The sequence below is a fragment of the Pangasianodon hypophthalmus genome, chromosome 29 (genome assembly GCF_027358585.1).
Source record: "Pangasianodon hypophthalmus isolate fPanHyp1 chromosome 29, fPanHyp1.pri, whole genome shotgun sequence".
Classification (NCBI taxonomy): domain Eukaryota; kingdom Metazoa; phylum Chordata; class Actinopteri; order Siluriformes; family Pangasiidae; genus Pangasianodon; species Pangasianodon hypophthalmus.
Genome location: NC_069738.1, coordinates 11,246,487 through 11,263,658, shown reverse-complemented (window position 1 = coordinate 11,263,658; position 17,172 = coordinate 11,246,487). Strand labels below are relative to the sequence as shown.

Genomic DNA, 17,172 nt, shown 5'->3' with positions numbered 1-17,172 from the left:
ATCCAGTGCAAGCATGTACAGACTTCCCAAGATGGATGTTATATTAGAAGTCACGGAAAAGTGGTTCAAAAGTGATCCGCAAGCCCTGAACAAAATGAACTTCATACTGAGTGTATATCTAAAGAAATACTCAAGCACATGACACTGTTTAGAGATGTATAACAAATTTAAAGGAAGTGTCTTAGTAAGGTGTTGGACCACCACGACACACCAGAACAGCCTCAATGCACTTGATTCTACAAGTGTCTGGACCTGTACTGGAGACATGAACACCATTCTTCCAAAAGATATTCTCTCATTTGGTGTTTTGATGATGGTGAAAAGCGCTGTCTAACACACAGGTCCAAACAAATCTCCCATAGGTGTTCATTCCAGTTGAGATCTGGTGACTGCGAAGGGTATAGTATATGATTTACATCATTTTCATACTCGTCGATTCAATCAGTGACCCCTCACGTCCTGTGGATGGGGGCGGAGTCATCCTGGAAGAGACCACTCCCCATCAGGATAGAAATGTTTCATCATAGGATAAAGGTGATTCGTCAGAATAACTTTCTATTGATTTGCAATGACGCTTCCCTCTGAGATGCCCCAATCCATGCTAGCAAAAATAAATACCCCCTGCAGCATAACAGAGCCGCTTATTTCTGCCTTTAATTTCTCAGCCATCGGTAAGTCAGATATTCAGTGAAAATGATAGAATTTGTCTATTTGACTGGACACTTGAATTGAATTATTTTAATTCAAACCCCAATATTATTATTAGCCAAGATATTTTTGCAAACATATAAATAATGAGGCTAATATATAATTTTTCTGTACTGATGGGGTCTGTGGATTTAATTTTAATTTTTTTTTTACTTGCTGCAAATATTTTGAGAATCCCTGCTTTATTTAATGTCAGTTTTACCAAATGTCCGATCAATATTTCAGCCTGTAAGCCTACTCAAACATGGTGTTGTGCAGCATTCAAACTTCATCAAAGTTATAACTGCCACAGAGTTTAGAAGTGAAAATCTCATCGGATTAATGAACTATGTGATCACAGTGGGAATGCGTCTCTATAATTATCTGATGGCCAGTCAGATATTTACATTTAGATTTACTAAACCAGTGAATGGAAAACCAGGCAGCGTCTGGTGTAAAATGAAAAGTAGTATGGAACAGTTGCCACATGCCGCATGTGCAGTGTTGCTTACGACGTAGAAATAGGCTTAATCTGCGAATCTGAGGTAGCTCATTTGTGTCTGGACACATTTAATAGAGACTATTAATTCAGTTATACTGAACATTATCGGTTATATCTCTCTCTTATCTTCCACGAGCTTTACATCTGCCCAACGGCTCCTTCCTGCATGAGATTCATATCATGATTCATATCATAAGAGCCACTCACGTTAGTTTGCTAAATCATATGTTCCAAATAAGATTACATCATATAAACAAAATATTTAGATGCAAATTTTGTCTTGTTTTGGTTTTAATATTATTTTGGTTATTTATCAAAATATATCATTTTTAGGGTGCAAACTGTAAGTATTCAAGCTACTTTTTAAAGCCAATATAATAATATGATAAATGAGATAATTGTAAGTGGTAAATGAGATAATTGTAAGGGTGTCTGCCAAATGCCATAAATGTAAAAAAAAAAAAAAAAAAAAAAAAAAACCTTCAGGATAATTTGAGAAGGAAATGAAGCAATCCGCTAATCTCTTGACAATTTACCAGTTTTGACCAGAATTGGCAGGTGATTCATGAAGAAGAAACTACAGGAAATAGCTTATTTCAATCAGGGTCTAATACAAGCTAGTAGGTATTATACATCTTTTTTATTGACAAAATGAATAAAGCGAGCTCTCTTTTATGCTTTTGTGTCTTGTACAAACAAGTGTTACATTCCTGTTGAGGGATTTCTCCAGCGCCGGCTTCTATCCGGCCAAACAGAATACAGAGCCTAAAGGCTGCTCGTATAAAATACGTTGCATTGCCGAAGTGAGATTATTACAGCAGGGATTAATAATGTACTATAATACTTTATTCTGTATATGTGCTAGCTTTAGGCGCTGTCAGCAGCCGCTGTCATTGTCAGCAGCACTGCCGAACTACTATACCCGACAGTCTAATGCGGCTGAAGCGGAATAGAGACCAGTGTACAGACCTAGAGCTACTATCAGCCTGTATCTATTTTACATCTAGGTGTACATTTACCCTCTAGACCTCACAACGTCCTCTGAATTTCACTAAAATGACCACTGATGGCCGTAAGTGTCATTTCTGATAATCAACTAGTTTTGTACAGTTAAGTCATACTTTAATGTGATGAATGCACTAAATTGGCTGAGTCTTTGCAGCCTTCTGGAGATGATCTGTATGATGAGCTGTATATTGTATGACACACACACACACACACACACACACACACACAGACTGCTGACTATTACAGCACCTCATTCAAGCTAGACAGCTAGACAGCATGGCACCATGACATGAACGTCATTTTTGCCTATTTATAGGTTGGAGTAATAGGAGCATTAGTGAAAAACTGTCTTGCTATCTGAGACCCATTGAAAAAAAAACACATTCATGGACTAAACTACACAAGCTGATGTGAGAAATGCTTTAGTAATCCACAAATAAATACAGGCCACTTCACAAATGCCATGTGATGAGTAAATGCGTACGGAGCAATCTACAAATAAAAGCAGCTGATTTGACAAATAAATGGAACAGTGAGTGAGGTTTGTGAATTACAAAAAAAAAAAAATGTGAATCTCTTTTTGGTTATTTGTGGATCTTGTTTTATTTTTGTGGAATTTATGCTATTTATTGGCAAATTATACACAAAAATACCTCCATAGTTAGAGGGGATGAAAGAGAGGCCTAGACAGATGAGATAATGCTGCACTGGATTTAGCTTGAAGGGATTCTATTGCAAGTCCTGTCATCCATCCTTGCAAAATTGGTGCTCAAATTGCTTGAATTTTCATTTAAACTCCTTTTCGCACAGTGGAAATTTTCTCTGCCTCCAGAGCTGCAGCCAACTCATGGTATGGAGGAAATGATGACCTTCACTGGAATTAATATAGTCATAGGAATACATCGTGTTCCTTCCAAGGAATATTACTGGATCACAGATGCAGCGGTGTAGAGCAGAGTTCCATATGAAACCAGAATGATGTCCCGAAACCAATTTGAGCTTCTGTGCGAGTACTAAAAGTTAAAGTTCAACATTCCACAGTGCCATCTCACAGGACAAAAGTGAAAAAGTTCGTCTATTCTTGTGGGGTGCTGCAGGATATTTTGCAAAAGCTCAAATATGATAAATGACTCAGTTGGACAGAGTACATGAACAAAAAAAAAACAGCAAATGAGAAATTACAATATGGTGTCTGTATCATTCCCTTACCCCAAGCTCCTCATTGTCTCACCACCATCTATATTCTGAAAGTCTGAAAGTTTCCCATGTGAGAGACTTGCAGCATGCTAACTCATTCTACTGAGGAACCATCAAGAAGCAGTTATCTCAAAACAAGAGAGGAGGGAGCATCAAATGGTGTCATTAACGCTAACGTTATAGTGTGCAGATGGAGGTTGAAGAAGGGTGTTTTCTTCATTTTTCTTCATTTCATGCAGGACGTGATAAAGATACGGTGCAAATGGTGCAACCTTCAAGAAAAAAAAAGAATACACTGCAGTCTAGTCTATGAAGCTGCAGCTCAGGTGTGAGTTATGTGGTTGCTACAGTAAAAGGAAACAGGGGCAAAGTGTGTGTCAGAGGGGCAAGTGGTGAGAAGTGTGCAGCTCATTTCTTGTGCAAGCCAGGAAATTCTCTTATCCAGTTTATAGGTTGCAAAAGTGGTTGTGTTGCCTGTATGGGGGAAAAAGTGGCTGATGTATGGAGACATCTTTTGGATGCTTAATGCTTTGTGATGCACACTGCTTTCAGAAAATATTCTAAAAGGCTATTTTTGTCATAAACTTGTCATAGATATTGAGTTTAGTTTTTAGCTTCCTTTTTGCTCAAATGCAAGATGTGCTCATTCATAATTCCATAAATGTATCATCTAATCACATTATGTTTAGCATTTTCTAGATAATTCTAGTTTACATTTCAGTTTCTCATTTACAGTTTGTATATTTATTATAATCTGTTTATTACACAAGATGTATGAACAAGAAAAAGAGTCTAAGATCTTATTTTTGCTAACTGATGAATTGATTCATTCGGTCATGTTCAGTAATCTATTTATCCTGGCGAGTGTTATGGTGGAATACAATGGAATACAATCTTGATGAGACAACAGTCTATGGCAGTGCACAATGCTCACACTCAGGGTTTTTTGGGTAATGGAAGAAAACTTTAGGACCCTGAGGAAACCCACATGGACACAGAGAAAACATGCAAAACTTCACACAGACCTAAATTCAGGATGAACCTGCATCCGTGGAGTTGTGAGGTGGCAACGCTACCTACTGTGCCACTGTGCTGCCACATTTCTAATAAATTTAGAGTATTATGGTTTCAGCACGCTGCATCCAGTCCGTTCCATATCCCTCTTGTTGAATAATTATGTATAATTATATTAATTGTACTGTGTCCTGCATTATAGCTCATAGAGTGTTTCACTGGTTGACTAACTGCTCTGAGATCTATCATATGGTTTTCAGATTAAACAAGTTTCATGTATCATTCAAATAAAATCAGTTTGTATTATACATTGATAAACGCACTCTCAAAAGCAATGATCACTGACCCTTTAACTATCATCTAAAGCATTAATGTGTTAAGGCTTTAGCTGCTGTATTCCAATTATTCCATTGCCATCCAATTGGGAAAAACATGACTGGAATAGATATATACAGTATATATTTTACATATATGAAGTACTACAGTGCATTATTGATCACGGTCTAGTAATTCTGCATCATATTAAAGGGTCTTTGTTTTCATTTATTCATGCATTCCACTTTTCCTGGTGGGTGTCGCAGTAGCAGCTGGCTGAGAAGTTCAATCCAGACTTCCTAGACACAGATCCCTGCTCTTCTTAGGAGGTCCTGAGACGTTCCCAATTCAAATGTGATACATAATCTCTCATGCAGGTCCCGAGTCTGTCCCGGCGTCTCTGTATAATGGGACGTGCCTGATAGAGCTCTACCAGAAGGTGACCATAGGACACCAGAGGAGCAGAACTAAACTTCATAGAGATAAAGGCTAATAGTAGCTCTGGGTCTGCATCAGTGACTACATTCCACTTTAGCCACATTCAGCTCAAGCTAAAGCTGGATAAAAGCCCATGCAGAATTAAAGTAAGTACACAGCCTGGATCCTGCACATATATCAAGTGCATATATTACAGTGCATCATTAACCATTGCTGTAGTGATTCCCCAACAGGAATGTAACTCTTGTTTGTGCAACTAACATCTTCCAGCCAGATGACATCCTTCCAGCTACTCATCACTAAAAAAAATGAAGTGTTACAATTTTCTCTTGATTTGCTTTTTATATTATTGTAAGAGACTTAAATTACTTCTCACATCAGTATAGGCACCAATATAACTACCCTAATAAATGTGTGGCTAACTGTATTGGGAATGGGGAATCAGATCCTTTCACTTCTCAGTCGTCCATCACAGAAGCTGTTCACTAATATCCCCTACAAGACAGGCAAGCTACTGCTGCCACAACTTCCCAGCACCAGCAGCGAACTGACAGCATGAATCCGTCAAATGTGCAAAAAAATCTACTGGGACTGGTCAGTGTATTGTGGCAAAAAAAGACAGTTGGATTTAAATCATTCATTTGTTTTTATTTTAGTAAATAGTTCTGAGTATGTTCATTAGAAAATATCGTTGGCGTGTACAAACAGAAGTATCAGGGCAAGAAGCAATCAGCATGCGCAATGCATGACTGCACCAGAGGACAAACAAAGAGCTGAGGGGTCAGAGCAAAGTGGGCCAGCTCTCCATCAACAAGAGCGAAATAGAGCCAACTGCCTGATACACACTGCAGAGAACAAAATATACAGTACATGCCAAAAGTGTCCAGGTCTGCAGTCAACAACGGACACCTGGCTGGAGTAAGCCGGGATCAGAGCACTTTGTTGGTAGGAGGACTATGGATTGCATTTATTGTGTTTATTGCATTGTATATAAAGTCTGCACTTTTGTACGTCTGCATGTCTGTATGCACAGTATACACATTTTCTTGTTTGCACATTATAAGAAGCATCTTCACATTTAAGTTCTTACTCACCAGCACACTTAGTTCTGCTGATCAGAGGTGGTCCAGGTGGTCCAGTTCCCCCCTCACCAGGTCGGGTGAGGAGAACGCTGATACGGTACTCAGTGTCTGGTTCCAGATGCCAAACTTTGTAGGTGAGAGAGCTGACGCCGTGAGTCTCTGACCAAGGAGAATGGCTGGCTCTGTACACTATCTCTCGACGAATCACCGGCCCATCTCCTACTATAGAGTTTGTGTTCAGCTGTATGATCAGGTAGGTAGAGCCTGACCTCAGCAGTTGGGGTGGGGCTATTGGGGAGGGCGGGACTAGATAAAGAAGAAAAAAGTGAAAGGAGAAGTAATGTAGGTTAAATGGAAAGTAATTCCCAACTCGTTTTATTTTTTATTTAATCCATCAATCAGCCAAGCCATGTTTGGAGTTCAATTTTTAGTATTCAGGCTAATAATTTTAACAAGAGATTGAAGTCTATCTCACCCAATTTTTTTTTAAACAGAAGCCTCAAACCACATCCAGTTCCTAAGGAATTATATATAGACTTGGCAGCATGGTTTAAGAAGCACTTCCTGTATTTCACCATGCAGCTGGACATGGGCAGCCAACTCTGACAACTGTAATTGCTTTTCTGCCTTCAAGGCCCCGCCTCTTTCTGAAGGCAGAATATGATCAGAAAATGAGTGAGTAAGCATGCAGAGGATGAATTTGAATTTGTATTTGCAGACTATCCTAGCTGTTTTTTAAAAAATATTCATTTACAAATGAGCTTAGGGGGGCACAGTGGCTTAGTGGTTAGCACTGTTGCCTTGCACCTCCAGGGTTGGGTATTCAAACCCTGTCTCCGCCCTGTGTGTGTGGAGTTTGTATGTTCTCCCTGTGCTTTGGGGGTTTTCTCAGGGTACTCTCGTTTCCTCCCCAGTCCAAAGACATGTGTTGTAGGCTGATTGTGCCCTGCGATGGGTTGGCACCCTGTCCAGGGTGTCCCCCACCTTGTGCCCCGAGTCCCATGGGATAGGTTCCAGGCTACCCCACAACCCTGTTTAGGATAAGCAGTACGGGGAATGGATGGATGGATGGATGGATTACTATGCTTAATAATATTGTGTGAAGCAAGTATGTGAATATTTAACTTGAGTCTTAGATTTATCATGGTCAGTGTCATGGTGGATCTGGAGCCTATCCCAGGAACACTGGGATAGGCACGAAGCGGGAATGCACCCTGCATTGGATGCCAGTCCATTACAGGGCACCAACACATTCACACACTTTCTCACACATAGGGCAAATTTAGAGCTGCCAATACATCTAATGGCAAGTCTGTTGGCAACCCAAGCTGTGTATGAAGATTTGGACATCTACATCTAAATGATTTTGGGCAAGACTTCATTATCTGTGAGCTACTGTGCATCATACTGGTAGATCAAGTGCAAATCTATCAAATCAGATGTCAGGCGTCAAACATGTTTGGCTTGATTGGCACCATTAAATGGAAAATTGTGTAAATTTGATTTCTCACCAAACTATTTCCATAAAGAACAGAATAAATCTACATCTACCGAACTAATAGCAGATCAACCAAATGTCCTCTTAAACAGAAGACTACAGTGTGTCCAGAGAGATTGTGCAGGCAATGAGAACTGGATCACAGCTTTTAATGTGGAGCTTAGAGAAAAGAATGTAGACTATATTATGACATCTTTCTTCAGCCAGCACTTCCTCAAGGGGGTTATTCTGACAGCTTTTCCCCGTGTGTATATTTTATGCCACTTTTGTGTGTGTGTGTGTGTATCTGTGAGTGTGTTTGTTTGTGTGTGCATGCCACTCTAAAGTACTTAGAGATAATTACTTTACCTTTATTTTATAATATACAGAACATTTATTTATGCTCTGAGATAAGGTTGAGTCACGAAAGCATTTAATCACAACAAAGTGGCACTTGAAAAATTGGCAGATTCTTAACTCTGACCATGAAGCAGAATAAGGCCTCATTTGCACGGCTGATTATGTGTGCCAACTGGTTATTTTTTCAAGTCTGTGTGACTCTAACCAGTCTATTGACTTGATTTCATAAGAAACACTACAGGGTACACGGGGCTTTTACATTAAGCTCAAGGGCTTCTGTGATGCACTTCCAAATTAGGTTGGAATAAGTGAAGTGGAAGTAAGAAGGTATCAAAGGGGCAAACACAATCACTGGGGTTACTTGTGGACACAAGCATGAACTATGTAAAATGTAAGACAATTTGTTTGCAGAATCCTTGGGCCAGCATAAGTACATATGGTACATATATCGTCAAGATGTTTCACCAGATTGAGTTTGAAAAGAATATGAAAAAAAATCTCTTAAGATTATTACTTTTCACACTGTTACACGATGATCCCAATAAAATCCTGGTGGAATTCTATAACAGACTGTGCGACAACATCAGTCTCCATGTCAGATTCTACAGTGAAGGTCCTCTAATGGTAGACATTCTGCTTACGTCATTAATCAGTGTGATGCATGTTTATAAAGAACATGATACACAGAAACATTCTTTAAAGTGAGCTAGAGGTAAGAGGTAAGGATGTTTTTTCTGTCCATTAGCATGTTGTAGCCTCGTAGCAGCGGTCATACTCAGAGAATTTATTTGAAAATTTGTCACACTGCCATTATGTCATCTTTGGTCGCAACATTGGCACTAAATCAAGTGCCAGTGCATGACCACTGATCTCACGACACACACACACACACACACAAAGAATGCTTTTATGATGTGTGATTTTTGTCCATGGCAGTAATATTGTGCAGAAATTCTTACCATGCAAACCCAGCTTAAGTTGACATCAAGGCAATTGAAAAAATGAAAATTACAGATCAGACACTAATCCAAGTCTATATTGCTATAATAAAAAAATAATAAAATAAATAAATAAGAGCAAGTTTAAGAAGCAAAAGAATCAAAATTATCTACCAACAGAAACAAGAAAAAGGAAAGCTCTTATATTTTATTTAGAATAACCGCATAATAAGAAATATTAGATATATTTGCATATTCAATATATGTCCATTTGCTAAAATGTCATTTTTGGAGTGTAAAATCCTGATAAATGCAAAACTGGGCAAACTGGGTTCTTCAAACACTTCTGAGAACTGGATTTGTATAGCTGGTTGAGTTATTTCACTGCAAAAAATGAGAACTTAGCAAGTTAATATCTTGAATATAGTCAAATGTTTCTAGTATTTCCAATTACAAGCTCACCATAAACCAAATATAAAATTATTAACCCTATCTCAGGACATTTATTACTAATTTCAAGCTTTGAAGTTTCTTATTCTACCGGCAAATAATATTTACTTCTTTCTAGATATAAATGCTTACATCTAACAAAATTATGTAAAGGAGAAGAAGACTATTTCAATCTTGAAATTAGTAATAAATAAATAAATAATCTAGAAATAAGTTTAATAATCTTATATTTGGTTCTTCTGTTGTAATCTTGTAATAGATTTATATTATATTAATGTAATTTATAACAGGAAATAGGACGTAATTTTGACTCAATTCAAGATATTTTCACTTGCTAAGATGTCATTTTTTGCATTGTTAAGATAAAAACATGCTCCTCTTGCCTGGATATCAAGACTCGAAACCATGATCAATATCAGTGAGTCAGTGAGTGGCTAATACGAATGCTTCAGAAGAAAAAAAAAAGAAATTACACAAAAAAGTCACCACTTCTCCTAAGAATTGCCGATATTCGACAGTCCACTGCTACATAGAGAAAGGTCTATTAAGAGCTCTTATGGACAGATGAGACAAATAACGATTCTCATTTGCAAAACATGGCTGTATGAGTGTCTGCTCCTGCCAGTGGAACAGCCTTCAGTCAGTCATTAATTGCAGATAGTTCACGATTAATTGCTGCAGAGCTGATGGACGGCACTGCATGTAATGAGAATTGCAGTTATAATAAAGTACACTATGGGGAAATAGTATGCCATTAAACTCTGTGATATTTCACAGCAACTTGAGGTGATCTCTCATGAACAGCAACAACTAATAGACTAATGGAAATCAGTGTGATCACTTACAGAGGATAAGGAGTATAGAACGTATGTACTGTGTGTACTGTATGTATTGTATGTTCTTTACTGATGTAAGTGTAGTGAACAGTGTGGGAGAGCTTCAAGAGATTCGTGAGAGGTATTTTATTAAAAGGAAAAAAGTAAAAGAAGAAGTAGTGAGTCAAATGTTCAAGGCATTCAACGTAGTATTTCTAACATCTAGCATCTGACCAAGGTTAAAAAGAGAGAGAGAGAGAGAGAGAATGAGTCACTGATCTTTGAATATTAAAAATGGGTACACATTGCTTGCTATGTTACCAGAACACAAAGCGTCCTCCACAATCTCCTACACACAAGACCCTTTGGAGTTATTATATCTTTACAAGCAGTGTGGCTGTAGTGAATTACAAAGAAGTTAAAAATGTGTATGTATGTATGTATGTATGACATGATTGTGGGTGTGGCACTGATATATTGTAAGAGTATAATGCAGAAATGAGATAATCTGGGGGTTTCTGTAACACTTTAGTGTCACAGCCCTACGTGACACAGCTCTCTGTGGTCAAGACAGCAAAATTGGTCATGCTCTCTGGTTGAGAAGGATGGCAAACTCTCTCCTTTGTTAATCACAACAATGCTAGCGAATCATAGGAGTCTATGAGGTCATGTGTGCAGAAGAGGGCAGATAGCGCTTTCCTCTGAGTGTGTTACACTGCCCTGTGATGCAGCAGTTCGAAAAGGTTGGCTTTCATGTGTCTAAGAGGAAGCATGTGTTTTCCCCACCCTCTTCAGTTGGTAATTGTCGCGTGATAGAAGAGAGTTAGCTAGTGGTTGGGAATTGGCGAATTGGCAGGTGACCAACCTGGTGAGAAAATGCGGCCTAATACATTCTACCAGTGATTGTGTGAGAACCTCGTGAGTGTGATGATACCTCTGACAATGAGTTCACCAAAGTTGGATACAGCAGCTCCATAGGAAGATTGTGTGATACAGCGATAAAGATCCTGCTCGGTCCGTTGAGCTCCATCTATTTGAAACCATGCAGCCAAACGACGCTCACCAACTGATGATGTGAGTGAATATGGGACCATTAGAAGACCATTATGCCTCTGGGAAAGAGAGAGAGAGAGAGAAAGAGAGAGAGAGAGAGAGAAACTCCTATTACACATTCTGGAAAAAAATAACCAAAATTGTGATATTTCAGATTTAGTAATTAAAGTACAAAAGCACTTAATTAGCACTCAGTTGCATTAACTTAGACTTAAATTAGACTAAACTAAATTATGAGATACAGCAAAAAAGACGAATATAAACAGGATATCCCCTCACCATAAGAGATTAGAAAAATTATCCTAACCAAATGGAGACTCTGTGAACACACTATCTGTGTCTACATACAGGGATCCTTTTTTAACAACTTAAATCTATTCATTCAGACTACAAATGTGCTTTTTTTTTTTTTTTACCTCGCATGCAATCACAGCGAAATGTAATCATATGCTCGGAGCGGCATTTAGTGTTATCATTACCATAACAGCATGAGTGTAACAAATACTTAACATTAGATAACCATGTTAGCTGAGCTTAGTCTTTAATTCGTAACTCAGGAAAATGTATTCTATTTTCCAATCTCAGCTTGTGATGCAAATATGTTACACGTCGAGAAGACACTGTGACGCCGCCACTGGGAGAGACAGTGGGGAATAAAAGAATAATTCAAGTTTACTACAAGTATACTAATGTAAATTTGTTAAAATTGTTAATTATCATTAAATAGTCCTGAACTACAACTTAAAATAAAAAAGTTGACATATTCTGTCTTGACTTATTTCGACTTCATAGCCTGCCATTTTCAAAAGACAGTATTATTCTGTTAAGATATTATTTCATAATTTCTTTCTTTCTTTCTTTCTTTATTTATTATATGCATTTATTTATTTGTATGTATGAAAAGTTTATATTGTGTGTATATATATATGATTTCTTATGATGATGAAATAGTCATTTTTTTCCCATTTCAACTTACCAATTTCAGTATAATAGACTTTTTAGGTTCAATTAATGGTCTGACAGTGCTGATAGGGATACTGTATGATTAACATTAACATTAGGTTATTGTATTACTGTATAAATAATTATCTCAAATCCAAAAAAATCATTTTGACTGTACTGGAATTCCAGCAGTCTGTGTGTTAGCTGTATAGGAGTAAAAACCTTGGCTATATCTGAACACATTTAAGTGGGTTACCAATTATTAGACATACAGTATGTGTGTCAACTAAATTCCAGTAAAGCAATGTCTATCTGGGAAACAGCATGTGGAATAAGAATTATATGCTGATATTCAATAAATTAGCCCTATTGCTAGATTGAGAGAGATAGCTGACAGTTGAAATAATGAGACAACTTGAAATACTAAACTTGAATAACTTGAGTTATTAAGTCAAAGTAATGAGATATTTTAAGTTGAAATACCAACATAGCACTTAACCATTTTTTTGTCAATTTATGGTTCATAGCTTCGATACATCTTATTTTTTTTATGTGAAAAAGTTTTAATCGTCATTTCAACGCAGAGAATAACGTCTCACTACAATTCCCAGAATCCATCTCCATACACAAACATGGCCGTCCAGCACTACATTTTATAATACACACACTCTCTGCTGCGTTCAAAGTCAGCAGATTTCTGACTGCACACACCTGGACCTAGTTATATCCATGGCTATATAACACACACACACACACACACCTACACACACACACACACACACACACACGCACGCACTCAGTGTGAAGTATTGCTCAGTGTTACCAAGCTTTTGTATTTTTTGACCACTGTTTCTCCGGTTATTGATGTTGTATCTGGTCCTGGTTTTTGATTCAGGTATCTGGTCCCCCACATCGCCTTTCCTCTTGCATGGTTTTTGTGCTTTGCTTCATGTTTTTAGCTTTCTCTGCTTGTCCTTTTAATAAAACCCATCATCTGCACTTGTATCAGTCTCTGACGCCTGACATTAATCTAGTATACAAAATACTCATACATTTTATCAAGCATTTTAAATTGTTTTTTGGGAAGAGATTTTAAAACCTGTTTACTCACATGCCATAATTTAATTTTATTCTTAATTGGCCTGTGGTCAGTCGATCAAGTTCTAGAAAATCATAGAAATTCTGGAAATGCCATAACAAGGATGTGTTTCCTCTCACTGTATCATACAAAAAGATACAGTGGCTTCACGAGTCTTGGAATTAGCCCCTTCATCCTTCTAGTCAGTAGCATTTGTGTGATCTTTACTTGTACTTTCAAGTGAATATGTCAATCACAGTATCCTTTGAAAATTCATGCATTCAACTTCATAAGGCAGCATATTATTTTCCTTATTAATTGGCCAAAAATATTGCTAATGGTTTCATAGAGCTTTTCCAGTGGTTCTTGTTGAAACTGAAACTTTGACAACAAAGACATATCATTCATGGTCCTTCCTGTTCTTCTAAGAGTTACAAATAGTCTATTGGATCTTTTGAATATAACCATAATGACTAATATTATTGTGCCTGCATGGAGAAAGCACACTGAGCACTGCATATTAGAAGTGCCTGATGCGAATATTATAACAGTCCACTCAGCCTACACTGCGCAAGTGGGACAGCTCGAAACACGTGCAACAGGGAATAAAGCAAATGTCAGGCTGATTGACAGGAAGGTTGGAGGGGCTGGAGAGCAATTCATAAATGTCACAGCACATTCATTGCTCACATTTCCTGCCCTCTAACTCTCACTGTAATGCTCACTTTATCATTAGATAGACACATGCACATTTCTTTAATGTCTTCCAGTCATTTTTATACCAGAGAGCAGAGAGCTAGATTCAATTAAACACACACACACACAGACACACAGACACACAGCAGCTTCTACACTTGGACCTGGCAATGATTAGTCATACTAATATCATCTCTTAAATGTTTTGACAACTGTTTTAACACATACACTTTTCTTTAGTGTTTTCCCACCATGTTTTCCCACAGAATGCTAGATTCAGTCACACACACACACAAACATATAATCATTTCCTACCTTTTACTTTCGTCCAATCAGAACGTACCTACAACTCTAGCCTGTTTGTCCAAACCAATCTTGTTCAAACACACCCCTTTTAAACAGGCCTTCATGGCTGGGCCTTCAAGTGCCAACTTGTGGTGTTATTTGTCCCTTTATTGGTACTTCTGGTACAACACTTTTCTGTTGTTTTGAAGATACATGCACTGGACGTGAGGCAGGGGACACACCCTGGACGGAACACCAGTCCATTGCAGAGTACCATGCACACACATATTCAGACATGGTGGCAATTTAGCATAGCCAATCCACCTACTGAAACATTATTGGGAGGTTGGAGGAACCTGGAGAACCCAGAAGAAACGTATGCAAACATGGAGAGACTCCACGCAGACAGCAAGCTAATCTCAGGATCAAACCGGAGACCCTGCAGGCGGCAATGCTACATGCTACACCACCACGCCAACCTGAAAATACTGTATATTCATCATTTAGTTAAGCTTTCAGTTTTCACTAATCACGTTCTGGAAATTTACAACCAGTCTGACACGTGATGCTGTCATGTGTGTGATGCCAGACAGCCGGGCCCTCTCCAGCATTAAAAAGTTTACATGTGGTTTTGAATTGCTCTAAAATAAAATCCCTGCATACGCCTTTGTATGTGTTGCGTGTATCATTTATGTATAGACACGACTATTTCAACTCGTGTATTTCTTACAAAAAGGAACAACAACCCAAAAAAAAAAAAAAAAAAGCAACTGCAAAGTGGATTTAGGCATTTACTGAGATTTTTCTAACCAAACAAGGATGCTACATGAAAGCTTATTAGTTTGTTCTGTTTGAAGACCCGCGAAGCAGAGCTGCAAAGAGTCCGTCAGGCAAGCCAGAGCTCTCTCAAAGCTTTAAGGATCAAAGTAAGAGCTGAAATAATTCTGCCACAAACAACCTCTCCAGCATCAAACAGCAGACAAACACAGGCTTAATGGGCCACGGCAGCACATAGGGCAACAAGGTGGGTCTTCGTTACTGAAACTGCTAAAAGTAATTATTAAATAGCTACTGTCTTGCTTTAAAAATATTATTTTAAATATATTAACATATTATTTATTATTTTATTATATTAATGTATTATTTCTGTCTTTGTATGTCATGACAGAAGAAATGGAGAAGGTGGAATGGAGAATGGATATACATTTTGATAAAGCACTATTTCAAATGTAGTCAATCAGCCATGACGAAATTGATGGCCAAAGTCTGCCTCTCTTTTGTTACAAGGCTAATGGAGCTGACTCCAAATGGGAGTCTATCTCACCAAAAATCCTTTCTATACATACTATATGAACACAAAAGTTATGTATTTGCTTCAGACATCATATGATTTGTAAAGTAACAGGTTTGTTAAGTAAGATAGTCAGATATCAGATAGTGCGTATTTACGAAATGTAATTTCAGAGCTGAATTATTATCAGATGAATAGTGATGGTGTAAATTTACACATTTGACTGAGTGAGTAAATTTACACATAAGAAGACTAACTAATGTAAACGAGTCAGTTGATCAGGTTCAAATCATATAAAGTGAGAGGAGTTACTGCACTTTTATGTACAGATTACACTATCAAGTTTAAATAGCTCATGTATATCAGTTTCACACACAAATTTATTTGTTATTTTGTGAAACCCAGCTGTTTCCTATTAAAGGCATTAATTAAGGATATGTTAAATATGAAAAAAAAAAGAAAGAAAGGGAGCCAACATAAATCCATCAATTATGACATACTGTATAAGATCAGCCATTCAATTAAGAATGTCTGTGTATAAAAGGAGGATGAGCTGCAATGACTCGGCGTATGAGTCGGTTCTGTTTGCCACGGCATCTTCTTTTATTGCTGTGCAACACTTTATTAGAGCAAGCACTAAATAACCGATAAGTGACCGATCTGGTATGTCTCAAGTTGCAATGTGCAGTATGCTCCAGATCTTGGCCTGTTCAATGGGTTGTTATGCTGTTAAATAATATTTACTTTTATTTAGGTCAAAATAACTTTCACTTCTACCTCTAGAAAAGTTTTTTTTTTTCGTTTACTCGTCATTTCAGCACTGTAAGCTTTGCATTTATGGAGTTTTGTGAGCGTCACCAAAAGCAAATCAGCTGTGCCATACACACTCCTGGTAATTTACGGGCAAATGGCATTCATCAGGATATACACGAGTATGAAAATCAGTTTTCCCGAAACTTTTGTAAACCTGGCAGAATTTTTTAGTTTTGTTTGACTTACGTAACCATACTTTGCTTTTCACTTGCACTCTCTCTCTCTCTCTCTCTCTCTTACCTCCATGGTGAAGGGATCCATCTTGGATGCACGTCCATTAGCCACACATTGAAAGGTCGCATTCTGCCCTGCATTCACCTCCACATCCCCGAGCCTGGTGAAGTGTGGCACCTTATCTATGAAATGTAGGGAAAAACACTCATGAATAGTCATCATTTCTCATTTAAATTAAAAGTAAATGAAAATACAGCTTATTGTGCAGAGTAACCAGCATCACTGAGTCAACAAAGGCAGGGCTAAAGTAAATCTGATTAACTAATCCCAAATTTGATTATGTGACATCATCACTCTTTTTTATCTCTTTGACCAAATATGAAGCTTTGCATAAAAAAATATTCTCATTACATTATAAAAGAGTTTATTAGCCAGCTTAGTAGATAGCTTAGCTAAGGTTAATATTAACTTTGTCACTAGCCAAGTTTGCTAGCATGGTATGTAATATGGAGGTGCCTTCTGCATAATTTAATATTTAAATGTCTGAAACAGTTAAT

The 17,172-nt window shown here is 37.7% G+C and overlaps 1 protein-coding gene across 5 annotated transcripts in view; it reads right to left on the bottom strand.

The window, feature by feature from the left end:
• Positions 1-17,172, bottom strand: part of ptprua (protein tyrosine phosphatase receptor type Ua) — a 229,125-nt gene that overhangs the window by 68,398 nt on the left and 143,555 nt on the right. For all 5 annotated transcript variants that reach the window (XM_026942351.3, XM_026942353.3, XM_026942354.3 and 2 more), the window contains exons 5-7: positions 16,682-16,797; positions 11,218-11,395; positions 6,256-6,549 (exon numbers count right to left, since the gene is read on the bottom strand). In XM_026942351.3, coding sequence (XP_026798152.1) covers positions 6,256-6,549; positions 11,218-11,395; positions 16,682-16,797 — 588 coding nt within the window. The remainder of the gene's footprint in view (positions 1-6,255; positions 6,550-11,217; positions 11,396-16,681; positions 16,798-17,172) is intronic.